The sequence below is a fragment of the Artemia sp. Qi Xiang Cuo genome, chromosome 16 (assembly GCF_049724085.1).
Source record: "Artemia sp. Qi Xiang Cuo chromosome 16, ASM4972408v1, whole genome shotgun sequence".
Taxonomy (NCBI): Eukaryota; Metazoa; Arthropoda; class Branchiopoda; order Anostraca; family Artemiidae; genus Artemia; species Artemia sp. Qi Xiang Cuo.
Window position 1 is genome coordinate 30,826,458 of NC_142809.1, and position 18,766 is coordinate 30,845,223.

The 18,766-nt window shown below is 36.1% G+C and overlaps 1 protein-coding gene across 1 annotated transcript in view; it reads left to right on the plus strand.

Annotated features, from left to right (window-relative positions):
- The window catches only part of Nadk2 (NAD kinase 2, mitochondrial), a 51,167-nt gene that overhangs the window by 10,589 nt on the left and 21,812 nt on the right, over positions 1–18,766 (plus strand). Inside the window, exons 2-3 of the mRNA XM_089102073.1 lie at positions 2,113–2,724; positions 13,798–13,910. Of these exons, the coding sequence (XP_088958199.1) occupies positions 2,173–2,724; positions 13,798–13,910 (665 nt within the window). The 5' untranslated portion in view covers positions 2,113–2,172. The remainder of the gene's footprint in view (positions 1–2,112; positions 2,725–13,797; positions 13,911–18,766) is intronic.

The window sequence follows — 18,766 nt, forward strand, 5'->3', positions numbered from 1 at the left end:
CGCGGAAAAAAGCCCCTGGATAATTCCCTTGGAACATCTCCTCATTAAAAATTTGGCAAAGAGAATGTAAAACAATTAAAAAGAATATCGTATTGTAATTTGGTCAAATCCCCCCAGTGTAACATTTCCCCTTGAATATTCACCCCAGAAATTTCCCTCCCCAAGGAGGATTCTCCCTATAGAAATCCATCTCAAGCACACCCCCCCCCCCCCCCCGGCAAAAAAAATGTCTGTATAATTCCCAATAATAAGTACATATATACATAATATATGAATATAAATACATATATAACATAATATAATATATAATATAAATACACAAAAACAATGGGTGAATTTCATATCTTACAGGCCTCTCCTCACAGACTGTGGGGGTCATTTTACACCTAAAGACGTAATTATATGATCTTTCAACTATACAAAACAAAATGGCTATATTAAAATATAGATCAGATAATTTTGAAAAAAAGGGGAGGAGGCCCAATTGCCCTCCAATCTTTTTGGTCACTTTAAAAGGGAACTACAACTTTTAATTTCCGTTTGATTGCGCTCTCTCCCAATCTTCTAGGACCATTATTTCGATACAATTACCCCTGAAAAAAAAAACACATCTGTGATAATATTTTCGAGCAAAAATAGCATAATTTCACATTTATGCAGATAGGAGCTTGAAACTTCTACAGTATGGTTTTCTGGTACGCTGAATCTGATAAGTGTGATTTATATTAAGATTCCTTCATTTTTAGGAAGTGTTTCAAAAATCTAGCAAAATATCTCAGGCTGGTAACTTTTAATGGGTAACACTAAACTCGATGAATCTTATATATTTGGAATCAGCATAATAAGTTGAGTCTTTTGATGCATCTATTAATATTAAAATTCCGTTTTTTTTTAGAGTTTCGGTTACTATTGAGCCAAGTTGCTCCTTACTTACAGTTCGTTACCACAAACTGTTTGAAAAACTGAAGAGTCAAGATATGTTTTTCTTAACCAATGAAATAGACTATGCTAATAAAAAATGAACAGAAATTTATTTGAAAAACATTTCACAAAAGAAGTTTTTCGAAAAAAATTGAAGAGATACATTAAACCAAAGATGAGCAGAAACAAAGTCAAATAATTTTTCAAGCGTAAAACTACCCACCATTAATAAATAAACGAAACTAAAAACAAATAAAAACTACAATAAATAACCAAGTCAAACTCAAAACGAGCAGAAACTAAGAGCAGTAGGGCTGACACCCCCTTGTACCTTCTAAAGACCAGAACATAACTTGCCCTTTAATGAAAACAATATATATTTTAAATGTTTTTTCATTTTGTTTAACTTTAATAAATGCAAAACTATTGAGACTTTAAGGAATGAATATATGTCAAACTATCAATCTGCATTGATTTCTTTTTCTCAGTAATCTTGGTTATGGAGATGATTTTTTCAAATATTTTATTATTATTTTTTTTTAAAAGAAATACAAACACAGGGCTCGAAATAAGAATTTTTGTGCATTAAAGTGTAAATTATGTTCTGACATTTAGAAGATCGGGGGGGCGGGGGGTCTGCCCTGCTCTTCTTAGTTTGTACTTATTTCATGTTTGACTTAGCTATTTAGAACAATATCTGTTTTTCGGGCTTATTTATTCATTGATGGTTATGTATGGTAGTTAAACACTCGAAAATTGCTTGATTTTATTTCTGCTTCTTTTTGGTTTATTGTAGCTCCTTACTTTCCTGTGAAAAAATTCGTTTTTAGTAAAAGTTTCTTAAAATTAACATGTATGAAAAGGCAATACCCAGCTGCACGCTGTTGGTTTCATTGGTGTATTCTATTTGAAATCCCTGAAAGAAGAGCGGTTCCTGCATATAAGGCTCAGTACATTTCCTAATGATTTTTAATATGGAAAGAATGAATAAAAGTACACTATTTATACAATATCAAATAAAAATTGTAATTATGACATGGCCAATCTTTTAATTTTCCAGGAAAGGGGGAGGGGTACTTCAGTCCAATTTTAGCGAAAAATTGCCTTCCTATTTTATCCTGGTATGACCACCTAATGTATTTTTAAAGGGTTAAAACTTTTTTTCTATATAAATATTTTCTATGGTTTCAGGAATCCAAGACATTGCAAGAAATGGACTAAGGTCTTTTAAGTTTAGAAAAAGTGCTGAAGATGGGATCTACGTGTGCTTACAGACTAATGAACAATACAGTAAAGAAACACTTATTGAATTACAATAAAATAGGATTTGAATGCTGTAATAGTCATCACTATTCAAGACATTATACAGGATTTAAACCAAAAAATGTGGTTGTGCTTACAAAATTAACTCGTTATGAATTTGAGAAAGCCAAGGCCCCTGAATTAAGTGAGCCAGAATTGAAAGAATTACTGACACGAAGAGGCTCTGATTACAACACCTTATTGTATCATCATAATATACATAAAAAACACGAAGAACAAGTGTTGTATGAGCTTGAGAGACATAAAATTGAGGCAAAAGTGGTTGACAGATTTAATTATAAAGAGCAGGATATTAATGATGCTGATGCTGTTATTACCATAGGTGGGGATGGGACATTTCTGCTTGGAGCTGTAAGGATTACAAAGAATGATAAGCCAATTATTGGCTTTAATAGTGATCCTACGCGCTCGGAAGGATATTTATGTTTAGCAAAGAAGTTCTCGTCTGACATTGGAAAGGCATTTGATCGGCTTGTTAAGGTATGTTGCGTTTTCTGTTTGATTTTTGTATGTCAATTTCTGTTTTGTAAGCGCATATTGCACGCAGTTTTGGCGGAAGGGAAGGCGGGAATATCAAAAACAAAAGAACAGGCAAGTTATAAAAAGTATTCCATCTTATGATGGAAACATAAAAACTATGAGATTATGGGATACATTTCTTGAATCAACAGCACACAACAAAAAGAGAAAAAGCAGACAATGTTGAAATTAGTAGAATCTTGTAATGTAGTCATAAGTGTTGTTTATTTTGGAGGGAACTGAGTCTAGATATTCCCCCTAGGTATGGACCTGCTTTTTTGTATGTCATGTCTAGAACTTGTTGAATTTAAGTTTTCTGTATCTTTCTAACTTTTGATAATCATTCGAATCACATAAAAACTCATCGCTTTTTTTTATTTATTATTGAAAATGCAACAACAATATTGTCATTTAAAATATTTTCAGAAAGCAAAAGTTAAACTTTACAGTAAAGAGCAGGGAGGAAAGCGAGTTAAGGGAGAACATGTTCTCACTAATACTCAGGATAATTTATATCTGTTTTAAGTTTTAGTGTTGCTCTTGGCTTGTTCGTAATTTCACAAATTGTAAGAAAATCCATTATTGCTAGTTACAAGGTTTTTTTTAGAGACTTCCTTTCTCAGGTGACTGGACATTTTTGAATGTACTACTAAATGAGTCATTCATTTGCCAAGCATTGTTATAATGAGCCAGATAGTGATGGGCTGAGAGAGGAGGTAGCTCCCTTTTTTGGTAATTTTCCTGCCAACATTTGCAGAGGAAAGGTTTAAATCCTAGTGTGGGAAATGTTTTGTAGAGGAATTATTACTCGTTTTCCATTTCTTTTAGTCCAGAATTAGAAAAACGTCATAGTTTAAACCCTCTAGGGTTGGAGGAGGATTTGCCAGGATGGACTTAAAAGTTTCACTAAAACAAATAACCAAAATGATTTAAGTTTTGCCATAAATTAACAGCTGTAAAAAAAAACTCGATATTATTAAGTTCGATAGGAATGGGTAGGAGTTTGTTTTAGTGCGTTAGAAAGCAGCAAAAACTGTTTACCAAATATCATCTTTAACTTACTAATAATAAATGTGAAACTATATTAATATTGTTAATAAATTAATTTGTTATAATTTTCACTCTATAGCTATTTATATCCCTCAGTAACTACTACAGTAACTTAGAAAGCATCATTTTGACATAAAAGGTACATACAGATACAAATATATCTGTTAAAAAATAAGAAAAAAGGAACATTTGCATCACTTGCAGGGAAAATCCCAAGTGACTAGTGATATAGCAGGTGAAAAACAAGATTTACCTGCATTGAATGATGCAAAGAACATGGAAACAAAGGAAATGAAAAAAAAATCACTGATTGAAAAAAAGAGAGAAAGAAAGAGGGAAAAAGTTGGTTTACTCTTCTTCACTGTTTTGTGAAGAAGAATTTGTTCATTCTGGTCTTGAATTTTCATAAGGTGTATAGCTTTACGGATATGGATAGCCATGAAAAGCTCTGACGAAACGCCTGAACTTGTATATTCTGCAACTTAAGATTTTTGTACATCAGTTCAGAACTTTATTTCTGGAGCAACAGTTAAAGTACAGTCCAAGCACTTTTTTGCGATTCTCAGAGGTTTCCCAGTTGATGTCGACCTTCCAGTTATTATTAGACTGCAAGGTATAAAAAGTGCAAATCGATTGGACCAGACTATGCCTGTCAAGCTTCACTTTGAAGATTCTTTCAATCAGTCCGATTATTACAAAGAAGGGTTTAAAGTTGGATATGAATTTTTTCGAATTCACGATTTTAAGGAAATACCTAAATGCTGCTTCAAGTGCCGATCATACGATCACTTTCAAAGTGCTTGCACCAGCAATGTCCCGAAATGTGCCAGATGTGCTGGGCCCCATCTTTCTACTAAGGATATTCCTTGTAGTACTGCTCCCGAGTGTGCTAACTGTGGTAATATTCATGCTTCTTATAGCCTGTCCTGCCCTGTATCCAAGGAACTAATGTCGCGCTCACACTTTTGCAATGACTTTGGAGTTTTCAATCATATCGTTTAATATTAACGGTTCAAAGGATAAGGACTTCGTTATTGATGAGCTCTACAATGATTTTGATTTGGTCTGTTTACAGGAGCATCTTCTTACAGACTTTAGCATTAACGTTTTGCGTCGGAGCCTTCATCATGATGTGTTTGTTACTAGGCTACTGCCAGAACCACAAGAGGCCGCCCATCCGGTGGGCTAGCTTGTGTTTTTAAGCGCAATCCTAATTTGGTTTCACCGGTGATTTTTTACTCGGATGAGTTTTTTTTTGCTGTTCGTATGGGCACTATAGTTTTCATTAATTCTTATTTGCCTTATGATGACCGTTCTTCCAGATCGATGGCTAGATATGCTAAAGCTTGTAACACGTTGAAGTTTTTAGTGGAAAAAATTCTTTCTATTTCTATAGATTATATGATCATTGGTGACTTCAATACGGATATAAATAACTCATCAGTGTGAAATGATTTGTTGTTAGATTGCCTTCCATCTTATCATATTATACCCAAAACTCATCCGTATTCTTATATTCACCATTCAGGCAGTAAGAGCAATATTGATCACATTATTTGCTCTCCTAGTATTACTACATCAATAGTGTTAGTACACGCTGAAGAACAAGACCTAGGCCATCTCCCTATCTCAATTACTCTTACGCTGAATTTAAACCCAGCAAGTATTTGAAAAGTACCCTGGTCTTCAAAATGGTTTGAAAAAAGTAATCGGAAGAGAGCTGATGTTCCTCTCTATGTGTTTATTATAGCAAGCCTACTATTTGTTATACGAGTTCCCTACAATCTTCTTCAGAGCTCTACGCAGTTGAATTGTAAAAAGGATCTAGACTGATCTTGTAATCACATGATTAAATGTCTAAAAGATGCCGAGGCAGTTGCAGTGCCGTTGCAACATGTTAGATGTGGTACGCAAAAACCTTTTTGGTCTTTAGATCCTAATTTAAAAACTTTGAAAAATAAAGCTAAGTTTTGGTTAAAAGTATGGAACGGATGTGATAGACTGTATTGTGAAATTGTATCTGACCTTAAGCGTAAGACGCGTAGTGATTATAAAAAATATCTTAAGTCAATGTATTGTTGTGGTATGGATTTTTCTGTATCAAAGAGAGAATGGCAAAAAGTTATGAATTCTGAGTCGATTAGAAGTGATGTGCCAAGTAGTGATTGTCTTCCTGCATCTGCTTGGCATGGCCATTACTCGTCTATTTTTTCTAATGTTAATTACTGTGTGCATTCTTTGTATACTCATTCTATTTCTGCTATTTTTAGAACCCCTCTATCTCAACGTCTTTGTGTTCCCATTTCTCTTTCATGCCTAATTGAAGCAATTCATAAACTTAAATCAGATAATGTTGATAATGATGGTATATCTAGATTGCACTTTTTATTAAATTGCCCCCCCCCCTTGTTGACCATATACACCTACTTCTCCAGATGTGTATTTGTACTTCTAGTGTACTGGAGAGTTTTTTGTGTGGTAATGTCTCTTCAATTTTAAAGAAGGGAAATTCTCCTTTAATTTGCTCTTCTTACCGACCTATTACTGTCTCTTACACTTTTAGTAAAGTTCTTGAGTATCTAATAATATGCTTGAGAGAGATAACCAGTTTGGATTTAAGCCCGGATTAGGTTGTCAACACGCACATCGTGTATTATCTTCTTTGCTCCTTGAAAATTCTTCTAGGGGAAGGAGCGTATTTTTTTTTTCTTTAGATCTATCAAAAGCTTTTGATAGTGTATGTCATATTCATCTTTTTTCTGCTGTTTGTGGTTGCGGTGTCGATCTTTCGGTTATTTTACTTCTTCGTTACTGGTACTCTAATTCTTTTCTTCAGCTGAAATCTGTGCCAGCTTCTATTATTAAATTGAAAAGAGGTTTAAGGCAAGGTGGAGTTTTATCTCCGACCCTATTTAATTTATGTATTTCAGGAGTTCTGGCAAAGATATCGGCTACCTATCTCTCCAGTTTTTCTGATGTTTTATACCTGGCTTACGCTGATGATCTGCTTCTTATAAGCCGTACTAAAACTGGTTTATCTAATATGGTTTCTTGTGTTGCCACTTCTTTTTCAGACATAGGCCTTTTCCTTAATGTAGATAAATGTAAATTTCTTTCTTTTAACAACATTTCTAGTACTCCCCTTCGTTGTCGTGGCTTTACTATCCCTCTCGTAGATTCTCTTTGATGGCTCGGTGTTTCTATTACTAATAGTCCTCTAAGCTTGCACCAGCGCACAGTCTCAGATATTAATATGAAAATTAAATTAGGATATGCTAAGATTGCTGCCAATAGAGGTAAATATAATAAACTCGCGTCGACCAAGCTCAACTCAACGTTTTGCGACCATTCAATTGTTTTTCTTTTGGAATTTTTCCCCTTCTTAAGAAAAATGAGTTTAAAAGACTCCGGATTAATTATTTTAGATTTTGTAAATTTTTGTTGTTTCTTCCACCTTGGACCAAATTATTAATAAATTTCTTGTTCCTAATATTACTGAAAAACTGGAAGCACTGCACAGAAAACTTTCAAATACTGCTTGTATCCGTTTTTCTCCACACCATCACCTTATCAGGTTTTTCAGTCGTAAGTTTTTTTTTCTTCTTTTATTTGTTTAGTAGTTTTTCTCTGTTTGGTCACTCTACATTTTTTTTTATTGTAAAGAGTGAGTAAAAATCAAATAATGATAATAATAATGACAGATTGTGCTCATATTTCTGCATATTACTGCTTATTAGATTCTGCAAGTTGTGATATTGTTTTTTCTCTCTCTTCTTCCTTTCCCTCTCCTTTCATGTTATTTCTTTTTTGTTTTAGTTTCTTTTAAATTTTTATGGGTTACTCTGTAACTGGTAATCTTTGAATTCTGTATTGATTTGTGTTGCATTTTATGTGTTTTTCCTCGTGATACTCCACGTATTGAACCTCTGTACAGTGTGGGTTAGAAATAGATAATAATAATATTATCTGTGGTTAAACTTCACATACCTGGTGCAGAATTTCGAATAATAAATGACGCTGGAGATGTATGCCGGATATCCGGCACAATACTCCAGGACTCCTTTTTTTGAAAAAATGTGGAAATCATTATTTTTAGGGAAAAAAGTAGGAAAAAAACAAGATTTACCTGCATTGAATGATGTAAAGAACTTGGAAATAAAGGAAATGAAAAAAAAATCACTCATTGAAAAAAAGAGAGAAAGAAAGAGGGAAAAAGTTGGCTTACTCTTATTCACTGTTTTGTGAAGAAGAATTTGTTCATTCTGGTCTTGAATTTTCATGAGGTGTATAGCTTTACGGATATTATCCGTGGTTAAATTCCAAATACCTGGTGCAGAATTTCGAATGATAAATGATGCTGGAGATGTATGCTGGATATCCTGCACAATACTCCAGGACTCCTATTTCCAAATTGTGGAAATCACTATTTGTAGGAAAAAAGCTTGGAAATGAAGAAGCCAGTATATTATTAAAATATTTATGACCAAAACACCACTTTTGGTAATCTCTTGTTTTTGCAACATCAAAGAGCTTATTCTGGAGAAAAACTATGAAATTCACAATTTATTAACATCCTTATGAAATGAAAAGTTTTACTGCTTTGTTCGGAATTGGTTGAGATATTTGTAACGTTCTATAAAGTTGCTTGTCTACAATGAGCAGCTATAATACACATATGGAACAAAGATATGAAAATAAACTGTTTTCATCGTTTTTCTAAGTGTTTATAGCGGCTATGGATAGCAAAGGAATGCTTGCCTGTGATTTGACAGTTTTATTGGATTACCAAATGTTTAACAAAAACATTGTTAAACATGTTTAACAATGTCCCAGGGATCCTAGGATGGATCCCTGGGGTATATCACATTCCATTGGAAGTTGAAGAGATTATGCCAAACCATTCGAAACAACTTACTTGCGGTTAGCTAGATAGGACTTGAACAACTTAAAGCTCACGTCAGTCTAACTAACTCTTTTAGTTCAGTCAGCAGCTCTTCAGCTGGTGATTGGTCAATTGTATCAACCACTTTCTTCATATCTAAAGATAGTGTAGTGGAGAAGAATCTTGTTTGGTTACTCAGTTTAGAACATAAAACTTTCTTATATACTTTTAGAAACAAAGGAAGGATTGAAACCAGCCTCTTATTATTTGCTTCCATCTTTTTTTTGCGAATTTTAATTCGCTACTTTTAACATTTGTGGAAACAATTCTTTTTTATTCCATTGTTTATTAGTTGGCATAACACTGGGATCAGACTTGTTTTTGCCATTTTAGCAAACTTTTACTGTATACCATCCAAACCGATACCTCTATTTCACAAAATCATGAAGCAAAAGTGACATAACATTTTCCTCCTGGTGCACAGGGTTTGGGGGGATTGCTTTATCTTTTACGAGGATTTTTACGTAACTTAACTGCCATTTGTAAAATAATCTCACAAATGATAAGTTATTTCCACCATAATCTACGGTTTATGATGAAAATTATAGTTTCAGTTTTCAAGATTTTGGGTAAGTCTTATCCAGTATCTTGGTGAGGTAAGTCTTATAAAAGTTTTAGCGAACAAATTTGACGTCAGTAATGTCTATAAAAGAACATTTATAAAGTCCGCCTTGCCAAGTTTCCTATCAAAATTCTGGAATTCTCTCTGATACGGGTCTCTTAACTGTGCTTTTACTTTCGTCTATTATCTGGATAGGTTCAGTTACCAATGGACAATAAAAAAAGTTAATTATACTATTCAAAAATTCAATCGGATTTCATTCATTAAAAGATCAATATTATAATATCCCATTATTTCTGATGTGCTTGTCCCCCCTAAGCTTTTTCTTTAACTTTCCCAGTTTCCTTCAAGAACTGGTCAACTGGAAATAATGGATCTCGGCAATGACATTTTTACCATTTTTGTTTTTAGTTTCAACAGAGTCTCTAGCTTACCTCCAATCTGAAGTGACAGAATTTCTCTTACCGAATACAGCATGTCTTCTCTAGCCAACAATACAATGCTTTCTCAAACTATATAGCCTATTGTTGTTCTTTGGACTCTAAGACATATTCTGGAAAAATAAAACCACAGACAGAACATGACTTATTAGACATAAACTTTTCACGAAGTTCCAAGATTTCAAGTAACTTCTCTTAAGATATGACACGCTTCTAAATATGCTTTTTGCGTTAGTAATGCCAATACCAAATGTAGCATCATATTTTTCAGACCACTTAGGTAGCCTCTTGGTTTACATTAAATAATAAAAAACAAGTTTTTTAAACTGAAAGTAGGGAGCGACGTTAAAACTTAAAACGAACAGAAATGATTCCGTATATGAAAGAGGCTGTCCCTTCCTCAACGCCTCGCTCTTTACGCTAAAGTTTTTTATTGTTTAAAAATAATAGAGTTGTGAGAAAATCAAACTTCAGCGGAAAGAACGAGGCGTTGAGGAGGGGACAGCCCCTTTCATATACGGAATAATTTCTGTTCGTTTTAAGTTTTAACGTCGCTCCTTACAGTTAAAAAACTTGTTTTTTTTATTTAATTTTTGAACGTTTTTGAATTAATGCAGGTTTTGATTTTGGCTAACCGTACATGAATATTTAAAACAAAATTTGCATATTAATTTTACTTTTATTTGGTGAAATGGCTTTCTCAAAAGTTGTTTAATTTTATTTACGAACGCTTTTATTAGTAATAGATATACGTAACCTGCGAACTAACTTACGTAACGAACTTCTATATTCATATATTTTTAATACGTATATTAGGGGGTTCGCCCCCTAGTCATTACCTCACTCTTTACGCTAAAGTTCGAATTTTGTTCCAATTCTTTAAAAATGACCCTTTAATCACAAAGGCCCTTAATTCGAATAAATAGAATTACTTAGACTTAGGTCCTTCTACGCCTGGAGGCGCATAAGGCAGCAGCAGTGGTTCGCCACGACGACCTGTCCTGAGCCTTCAACCATAGTTCCTCCAACGAGGACCTCGCCAGCTTCGCCTCCTTCATTAGCGACCTGCCAAGGGTCATTTTCGGTCTCCCTGATTTGCGGAGACCGGGGGGTGTCCAAGACCATGCGTCGTGCGTCAGCCTTCCATCCCCCATTCGCACCATATGCCCCCAATACATCCATTGCCGCTTTCTAATGAGATCAAGGATGGGGGTATGATTTGTCATACGATAGATTTCATCATTTCGTTTTCTTTCCGTTCAATGTATATTTAGGATAGACCTTGGGCAATTGTTGTCGAATGCCTGGAGTCGTCGTTCTAGCTGAGCAGTGATGCTCCAAGTTTCGCAGCCGTAAGTAAGGACGGAGACCACATTGCTATTATAAATTCTAAGCTTTAGCTTCTGGGAATATTTATTATTTCTCCAAACATTTCTAAGGTAGCTGAAAGCAGACCCAGCCAATGCTATTCGGCACAGTATTTCTTTTTCGGAATTGGCATCTTGCGTAAGAATACTGCCAAGATACTTGAACTCTCTCACTTCCTCAATATCCTCGTTGTTAACCAAAAGTCCTTCGGCTAAGTCAGGTATGACTGCATTCGACATTGATTTGGTCTTGTTAGCATTTATGGAGAGTCCGACAACATTTGCCATACGACCGAGTTCAATAATGTTGCGTTGCATATCTTCTGGTTCGTGGGTAATAAGTGCAACATCGTCAGCAAAATCACCATCATTGAGTTCTCTCAGTGGATTTAATTGTAAACCGCCACTAAAACTGCATCCACGGAGAACAAAATCTATCACTATGGCAAACAGTAATGGTGATAGAATGCAGCCCTGCCTTACACCTGACTGAACAGAAAACCACTCCGTTAGGCCACCCTCTGTCTGTACTGCGCAGTCAGAAATAGCTCTTATGAAAGAACTAAAAAAATATCTGGCTTAAAGAGCAATGTATTGACTAGGGGCGAACCCAATCACATACGTAATATTTTCTGTTCGTTTTAAGTTTTGATGTTGCTCCTTGAAACTTGTTTTTTTATTTAATGTCTGTTTTTTTTAAATAATGCTGGTAAATCCGGTGCCCCCTTCATAGCAATGCCCCTTCCCCCATGAAAACTTCCTCCATAGAAATATCCTCCCACATAACCCCGACCCCCCCCCCTTCCCTCTAACAGAAAAAATCCCCCCTGAAAACGTCTGTAGACTTCCAAATAACCAATAATGTAAACATTGGGTAAAGTTCATAACTTTCAGCCGTCCCCCCGGGGACTTTGGGGGATCAAGTCATCCTAAAAGACATTGTTTTCACATTTCTGACCATACTGAACAAAATGGCTATCTCAAAATTTTGATCGGGTGACTTTGGGAAAAAAATGAGCGTGGGAGGGGGCCTAGTTGCCTTACATTTTTTTGGTCACTTAAAAAGGGCACTAGAACTTTTAATTTCCGTTCCAATAAGCCCTCCCACGATAATATAAGACCACTGGGTCGATACGAACACCCCTGACCGGGTACCTGGAAAAAAAATTAGTGTGGGAGGGGGCCTAGCTGCCCTCCATTTTTTTGGTCACTTAAAAAGGGCATTAGAACTTTTAATTTCCGTTCCAACGAGCTTTCCCGCGATATTATAGGACCACTGGGTCAATACGAGCACCCCTTAAAAAAAAAAAAAAAACGAACACGCAACCGGGATCTTTCTTCTGGCAAAAAATACAAAATTCCACATTTTTGCAGATAGGAGCTTGAAACCTCTAAAGTACGCTGAAACCTCTTTGATACGCTGAATCTGATGGTGTGATTTTCATTAAGGTTCTATAGCTTTTACGGGCTGTTTCACTCTTTTTTAGAAAAGCACGCTAATTGTCTCAGGTGCTTAAATTTTGATTGGTTGGACCAAACTTGATGAAACTTATATATTTAAAATCAGCATAAAAAACTGATTTTTTCGATGTATCTATTAGTATCAAAATTCCGTTTTTTAGAGTCTCGGTTACCATTGAAGCGGGTCGCTCCTTACTTACAGTTCGTTACCACAAACTGTTTGATATCAGCTCACTTTTATACCTTGGTTTAGTGTAACTAGCGGTTGAATCACCATTGGCCAAAAGGCAAGACTAAATATCATCAACGTTAAGAGCATTAATCTCAAAACCAAGTGGCATATAATATGCTATGTTCCTGACTTACTGATAAAATCCGATATAAAGAGAACATCAAAACATAGACATAGAGGCTGAAAGAGGGTAACTTCGGAAAAGAAGAGACCCATAATAAATAACGGCACTGATCAGAACGTCAGTAATTGATTGAAAATTAATAACTCTGTTTGATGTTGTGTTCTGAACTTGAGCTAATTAAAACACGACTGTTTTCCGCCATACATTTTTCACATCGCTCCATAAAAGAAAATCTTTTGATCTAGCTAGTTACTTTTATCCGTCTAGACTAAGACACACTATTTGGTTAAATACTTGAAGAAGTGTCGGCAGTAAAAAATTTATGCAAACACATTTTTTTGGTATAACATTTTGATGCCTAATAATATCTTCTTTGTAGAAACTGCTGGCTTCATCAAAAAAGTAAAACAAATTCAGTAAAAAGCTTCGTTTTCCCCCTCCTGTTAAGGTTTTGTCACATAATGCTTTTTGAACTAGTTCAGGAAAATTTTCCTTCCCTCCACGTCTTTAAGTCAGTTTAAAAACATTTTTAGAAGTGTTGTTAAAAGAAAAACACATTGGTATAAAAAATTGTGAACGTTTTGGTATTAAAGCCTACTGTAGGATATCCTGTCTGATCCTTTAAAGGCTGAATCCTTAGTCTTAGTATACAATCTAATATAAATTTTGAGACCAGATTACTTCTTTTCTGAATGTTCAAATTCTTTTCTTTAAAACCGGAAACTTGATGCCTTAGTAAAGGAAAGTGACAATGAAAATGACCTTCAAATAGTTTGGCATACGTTTGTAATTTGATTAAGTATTTTTTATTTGCAAAATATTCTATGAGAACTTGACAGGATTCGCATTATTTCAGGGAGAGTTCCGAATGATGTATAGAAAAAGGATTCGTATCACTCTAATTGGAGAAAATATTTATGATTCTCCTGTTGAGCTTCATGATGAACAGCTAAGTAAACCCGAATACAGGTAGGCTATCAATCAGGTATTTAATTTGACAATGCCTCATAATGTAGAAAAAAAGAAGATGAATGTTCTTTAAACTAAATGAGAAAGAGAGAGATTAAAAGATTGGTAGAAAACAACTAGTATAGCCCTAAAATTTTATTGTGAATTACTTCACAACAAACAGTCATAAATTAAGCATTAAATACTTTGAAACGAAAAAAATTAATTGGTATGTGTACATGTAGACATAATCAGGTGCTTTCGAAAAAATGTAATGTTGGAAGTTGGAATTTTGGAATCATCTCATTTCATAGATGATTTAGAGGCCAAATTTAAAAAAACGCAAAAATTGCCAAATTAGTATGTAAATTTAGTAAATTATGTTGAAAATCGTATAGCCCCCTCTCCCATATCTTACATTAAATATTAACTTAAGTGACGAAAATGGTATCTGTGTAGAAAAAAAACGTATACACGTTTTATCATAGGCAGCGTAATAGCGCTGCCTAAGTGAAGAACGATGTTGGCACAATGTATTATTTTTTTTTTTTTTTTTTAGACCAGGGCACTTCGTATCGAAAGAGTTGTCGTAGAAACTTCGAAAAGGGATCATTCGATTAGAATTTAGAAGGGCTTTTGCCCTTTTTAATAGCCGAAAGTGACTGGAAGGCAACTAGCACCCCTCTCACACCCACCATTTCCCCAAACACATCCAATCAAAATTTTGAGATAGCCATTTTTTTCAATGTAGTTGAAATGCCTGGAAATTATGTCTTTGAGGATGACACTCCATCCACAGCCCTCAGGACAAGGGTTTTAAGTAATGCCCTGGGGGCTTATAAGGTTTTTATAGAAAGTATTGTCGTAGAGACTCCATAAAGGGTTCTTTTAACTTGAAGCTAATAGGGTCAGTGCCATTTTAAAAGTTCGGCAGTAAGTTTAGCGCAAATAACCCACCTCTCATACCCACCATTTCCCCAAACGCATCCAATCCAAATTTTGAGACAGCCATTTTGTTCAACGTAGAAGAAAGTTCTGGAAATTAGGTCTTTGAGGATGACAATCTTCCTCGACCCTCAGGGCACGGGTTGTAAGTTATGCCCTGGGGTGTATGAGTTTTTTATAGAACGCGTTGTCGTAGAAACTTCAAAAAGGGCTTGTTCGATTGGAAATTGAAATGGCTAGTGCCCTTTTTAATAGTCGGAAGTGATTGGAGGGCAACTAACCCCCCTCTCACGCCCACCATTTCCCCAAACACATCCAATCAAACTTTTGAGATTACCGTTTTGTTCAACGTAGTTGAAAGGTCAGGAAATTATGTCTTGGAGGATGACAAACCCCCACATCCCTCAGGGCAAAGGTTGTAAGTTTTTCCCTGGGGGCATATAATGTTTTTACAGAAAGTGTTGTCATAGAAACTTCAAAAAGGGCTCATTTAATTGGGAATTAAGAGAGCTAGTGCCCTTATTAATAGTCAAAATCGATTGGATGGCGAATGCCCCCCCCCCCCAACGCCCATCATTTACCCAAACACTTACAATCAGCATTTTGATATAGCCATTTTGTTAAACGTAGCTGAAGGGCCTGAAAATCATGTCTTTGAGTATGACACCCCCCCCGCACATCCATCAGTGCTAAGGTTGTAAGTTACGCCCTGGGGGCATATAAAGTTTTATAGAAAGCGTTGTCGTAAAATCTTCAAAAAGGCCTTGTTCAATTGGAAATTGAGAGGGCTATTGCTCCTTTTAATAGTCGAAAGTAATCGGAGGGAGAATCCCCCCCCACGCCCATCATTGGCTATTGCCCTTTTTAATAGTCGAAGGTAATCGGAGGGAGAATCCCCCCCCCCACGCCCATCATTTCCCCAAACATTTCCGATCAACATTTTGATATGGTCATTTTGTTCAACGTAGTTGAAAGGGTTGGAATCGATGTCTTTGAGGATGACACCCCCCATATCCCTTAGGACAATTCAATTCAATTTATTGAAATAAGGGTCGACCCTTGAACAAGGGTCGTAATTTATGCCCTTGGAGCATATAAGGTTTCTTATAGAAAGTTTTGTCGTAGAAGCTTGAAAAAGGACTCGTTCGATTGGAAATTGAGAGGACTAGTGCCTTTTTTATTTGTCGAAAGTGATCAGAGGGCATATGCCCCCTCCCCCATGCCCATCATTTCCCCAAACACTTCCATTCAAAATTTTGAGATAGCCATTTTGTTCAACATATTTGAAAAATATGGAAATTATGTCTTTGAGGATACCAAATCCCCTCAGTCCTCAGGGCAAGGGGTGTAACTTATGCCCTGGGGTCAAATAAGGTTTTACAAAAAACGTGGTCATATAAACTTCCTAGGGGGCTCAATGGATTGGTAATCAGGCGCTCTAGTGCTTTTTTTAAGAGTCAAAGTGATCGGACGGTAGCTACCTTTCCCCCCCCCCCCCTCACACACACACACAAACACGCGTCGTATTTTCCCGAAATGCACCTAATAGAGATTTTGAGATAGCCATTCTATTCAAAATAGTCTCAATATCATATAAAAAGGCTTTTGGGGTTTAAACAAAACCCAAAGAATCGGGACATGGGTTGTAATTTCTGTCCAGGTGTATTTAAGGTTTTAACTGAATGGATGGTTGGTTTAACATTAGAAGACGCTCATTTGGTTTAAAACTGAAAGTTCTAGTTCCTCTTTAAGCGTCAAAAGTGATGGACCGCATTTATCCCGTCCCCCCTCTTCTACAACCCCTCCTTTCACCAAATGCATCTCATTGAAATTATGAGATAGCGTTTTTTTTTTCAAAACAGTCCAAAGAACATGTAATAATGTTTCTAGGGATGACATAATCCCCCTGCGCCCTGGGATAGTGTTGTAAGTTATTATATGAAGGCATATAAGGTTTTTATTGAATGAGCGGTCGTATAAACATCAGATGGGGCTTGTTTGATTTGAAATTGGAAGTTATAGTGCCCTTTTTAAGAGTCAAAGTGATTTGAGAGCAAATAGCCCCTCTCCATGCTCAGCATTTGCCTCAACACCTCCAATTAAAATTTGGAGATTTTATTCATCGTAGTTGAAGATTTCGGAAATTATGTCTGTGAGGGAGACACCCCCCCCCCCTTACAGCTTTCAGGGAAAGGGTTGTAAGTTATGTCCTTGGAGCATATAAGGTTCTTATAAAAAGGGTGACTTATGCCAAACTCCTATAATTTCTAAATGCAAGAATATAATTTTTACTTTTTTGAAAAAATTCTTTTATATGTTTTCACTTTTATAATTTTAAGAAATCAAAATTAATTTAGGTTTTAAGGAATAAATATCAGCAATGTATATTAAACTGACAATGCACATTCATTTGAAGTTTTTCAGTAAGGTACAAATTATATTTGAACCCATTTCTGCTCGTTTTGAGTTTGACTCTGTTATTTATTTTAGTTTCGTTTTGGGTTTCATTTATTTATTGATACTGATTAGTAGTAGTTGTATGCTTGATTGATTATTTGATTCCATTTTTGCTCATTTTTGGTTTAATGGAGTTCTTTAGTTTATTTTGACAAACTTATTAGTAGAGATGACCCTATTGATCCGATCAGTACAAAATTCGGTTATCAAAAGAACGTATCTCCGATCAGTACACCATATATGGGCATAGCCTCCCTAGGGAGAACACGTGGTTAGTGGGGTCAATGACCTAAATTTCCAAGGTCGATGTTGTTGTTGTTGTTTTGTGCAGAGTCATTAGGGAGAACACGTGGTTAATGGGGTAAATGTTGTTGTTTTTGTTTTTGGCACGCAATAGAGTCATATGCGAGAACACGTGGTTACTGGGGTCAATGTTATTGTTGTTGTTTTTGGCAAGCAATAGAGTCATAAGGGAGAATACGTGGTTAATGGGGTAAATGTTATTGTTGTTGTTTTGGGCACGCGATAGAGTCATTAGGGTGAATACGTGGTTAATAAGGTCAATGTTATTGTTGTTTTGGGCAAGCTCTCAGCGAACGCCAAGGTAAATGTTGTTATTGTTGTTGTTTTGGGCACGCTCGAGCCAAATTTTATGAGTTTCCGGGGAACACTTGTGCTGTCAGTCATTAATCAAATTGTTTCCAGGGACTGTCTGACAGATGACGTCAAGTTAATTAATGTCTTTGATGCATTTCCAAAGAGAATTGTCTCCGGGACAAAGTTTAGATCACACGTGACAGAGGATGTCATGATTGATTGATTGACACGAAAGGGGAATTAATTTGTTGTTTCTAAAGAGAATTGATTCACGAAAGGGGAATTAATTTGGAGTTCTAACAAGAGAATCGTTTCCGAGACAAAGTTTAGATCTTAGCGATGAATTGTTTTAGCGCGGGAATCAGGTTTCCAAATAATTTCAATGTGAAAGCACAGGGATGCCAAACAAAAGGAACACGCTGAAATTACGTTTAAGGATTATTTGGGCGAAACTGTTTTAGCCATTTTATGGGATTATTTCAGCGAAACAGTTAGAGACATTTTAAAAGATGATTTTTGAAGAGATTTTAGAAGAGAATTTAATGGTGAAACTCTGTGGTCGTTATAATACACAAGTTCCATTTGAACAGTGTTGTGAGGTCCTCTACCCCAAGCCCAAAGGGTTCCAATCCCCCTACCCAACCCCGAAGGAAGCCCCCGGTACTCAAAGGTCCCCCCAAGCTCCCAAAGAGCCCCAGCCCCCCAAACGCCCTCCTCAGACCCCCAAAGGCCCTCCACTGGTCCTCAAAGGGCCCCCGGACCCCCAAAGGGCCCCCGGGACCCCAGAGGCCCTCACCCGGTCCCCAAAGGTCCACCGGGCACCCAAAGGACCAATCGGCCCTCAAGTGCCCCCCAGACCCCCAAAGGCCCTCCCTGTG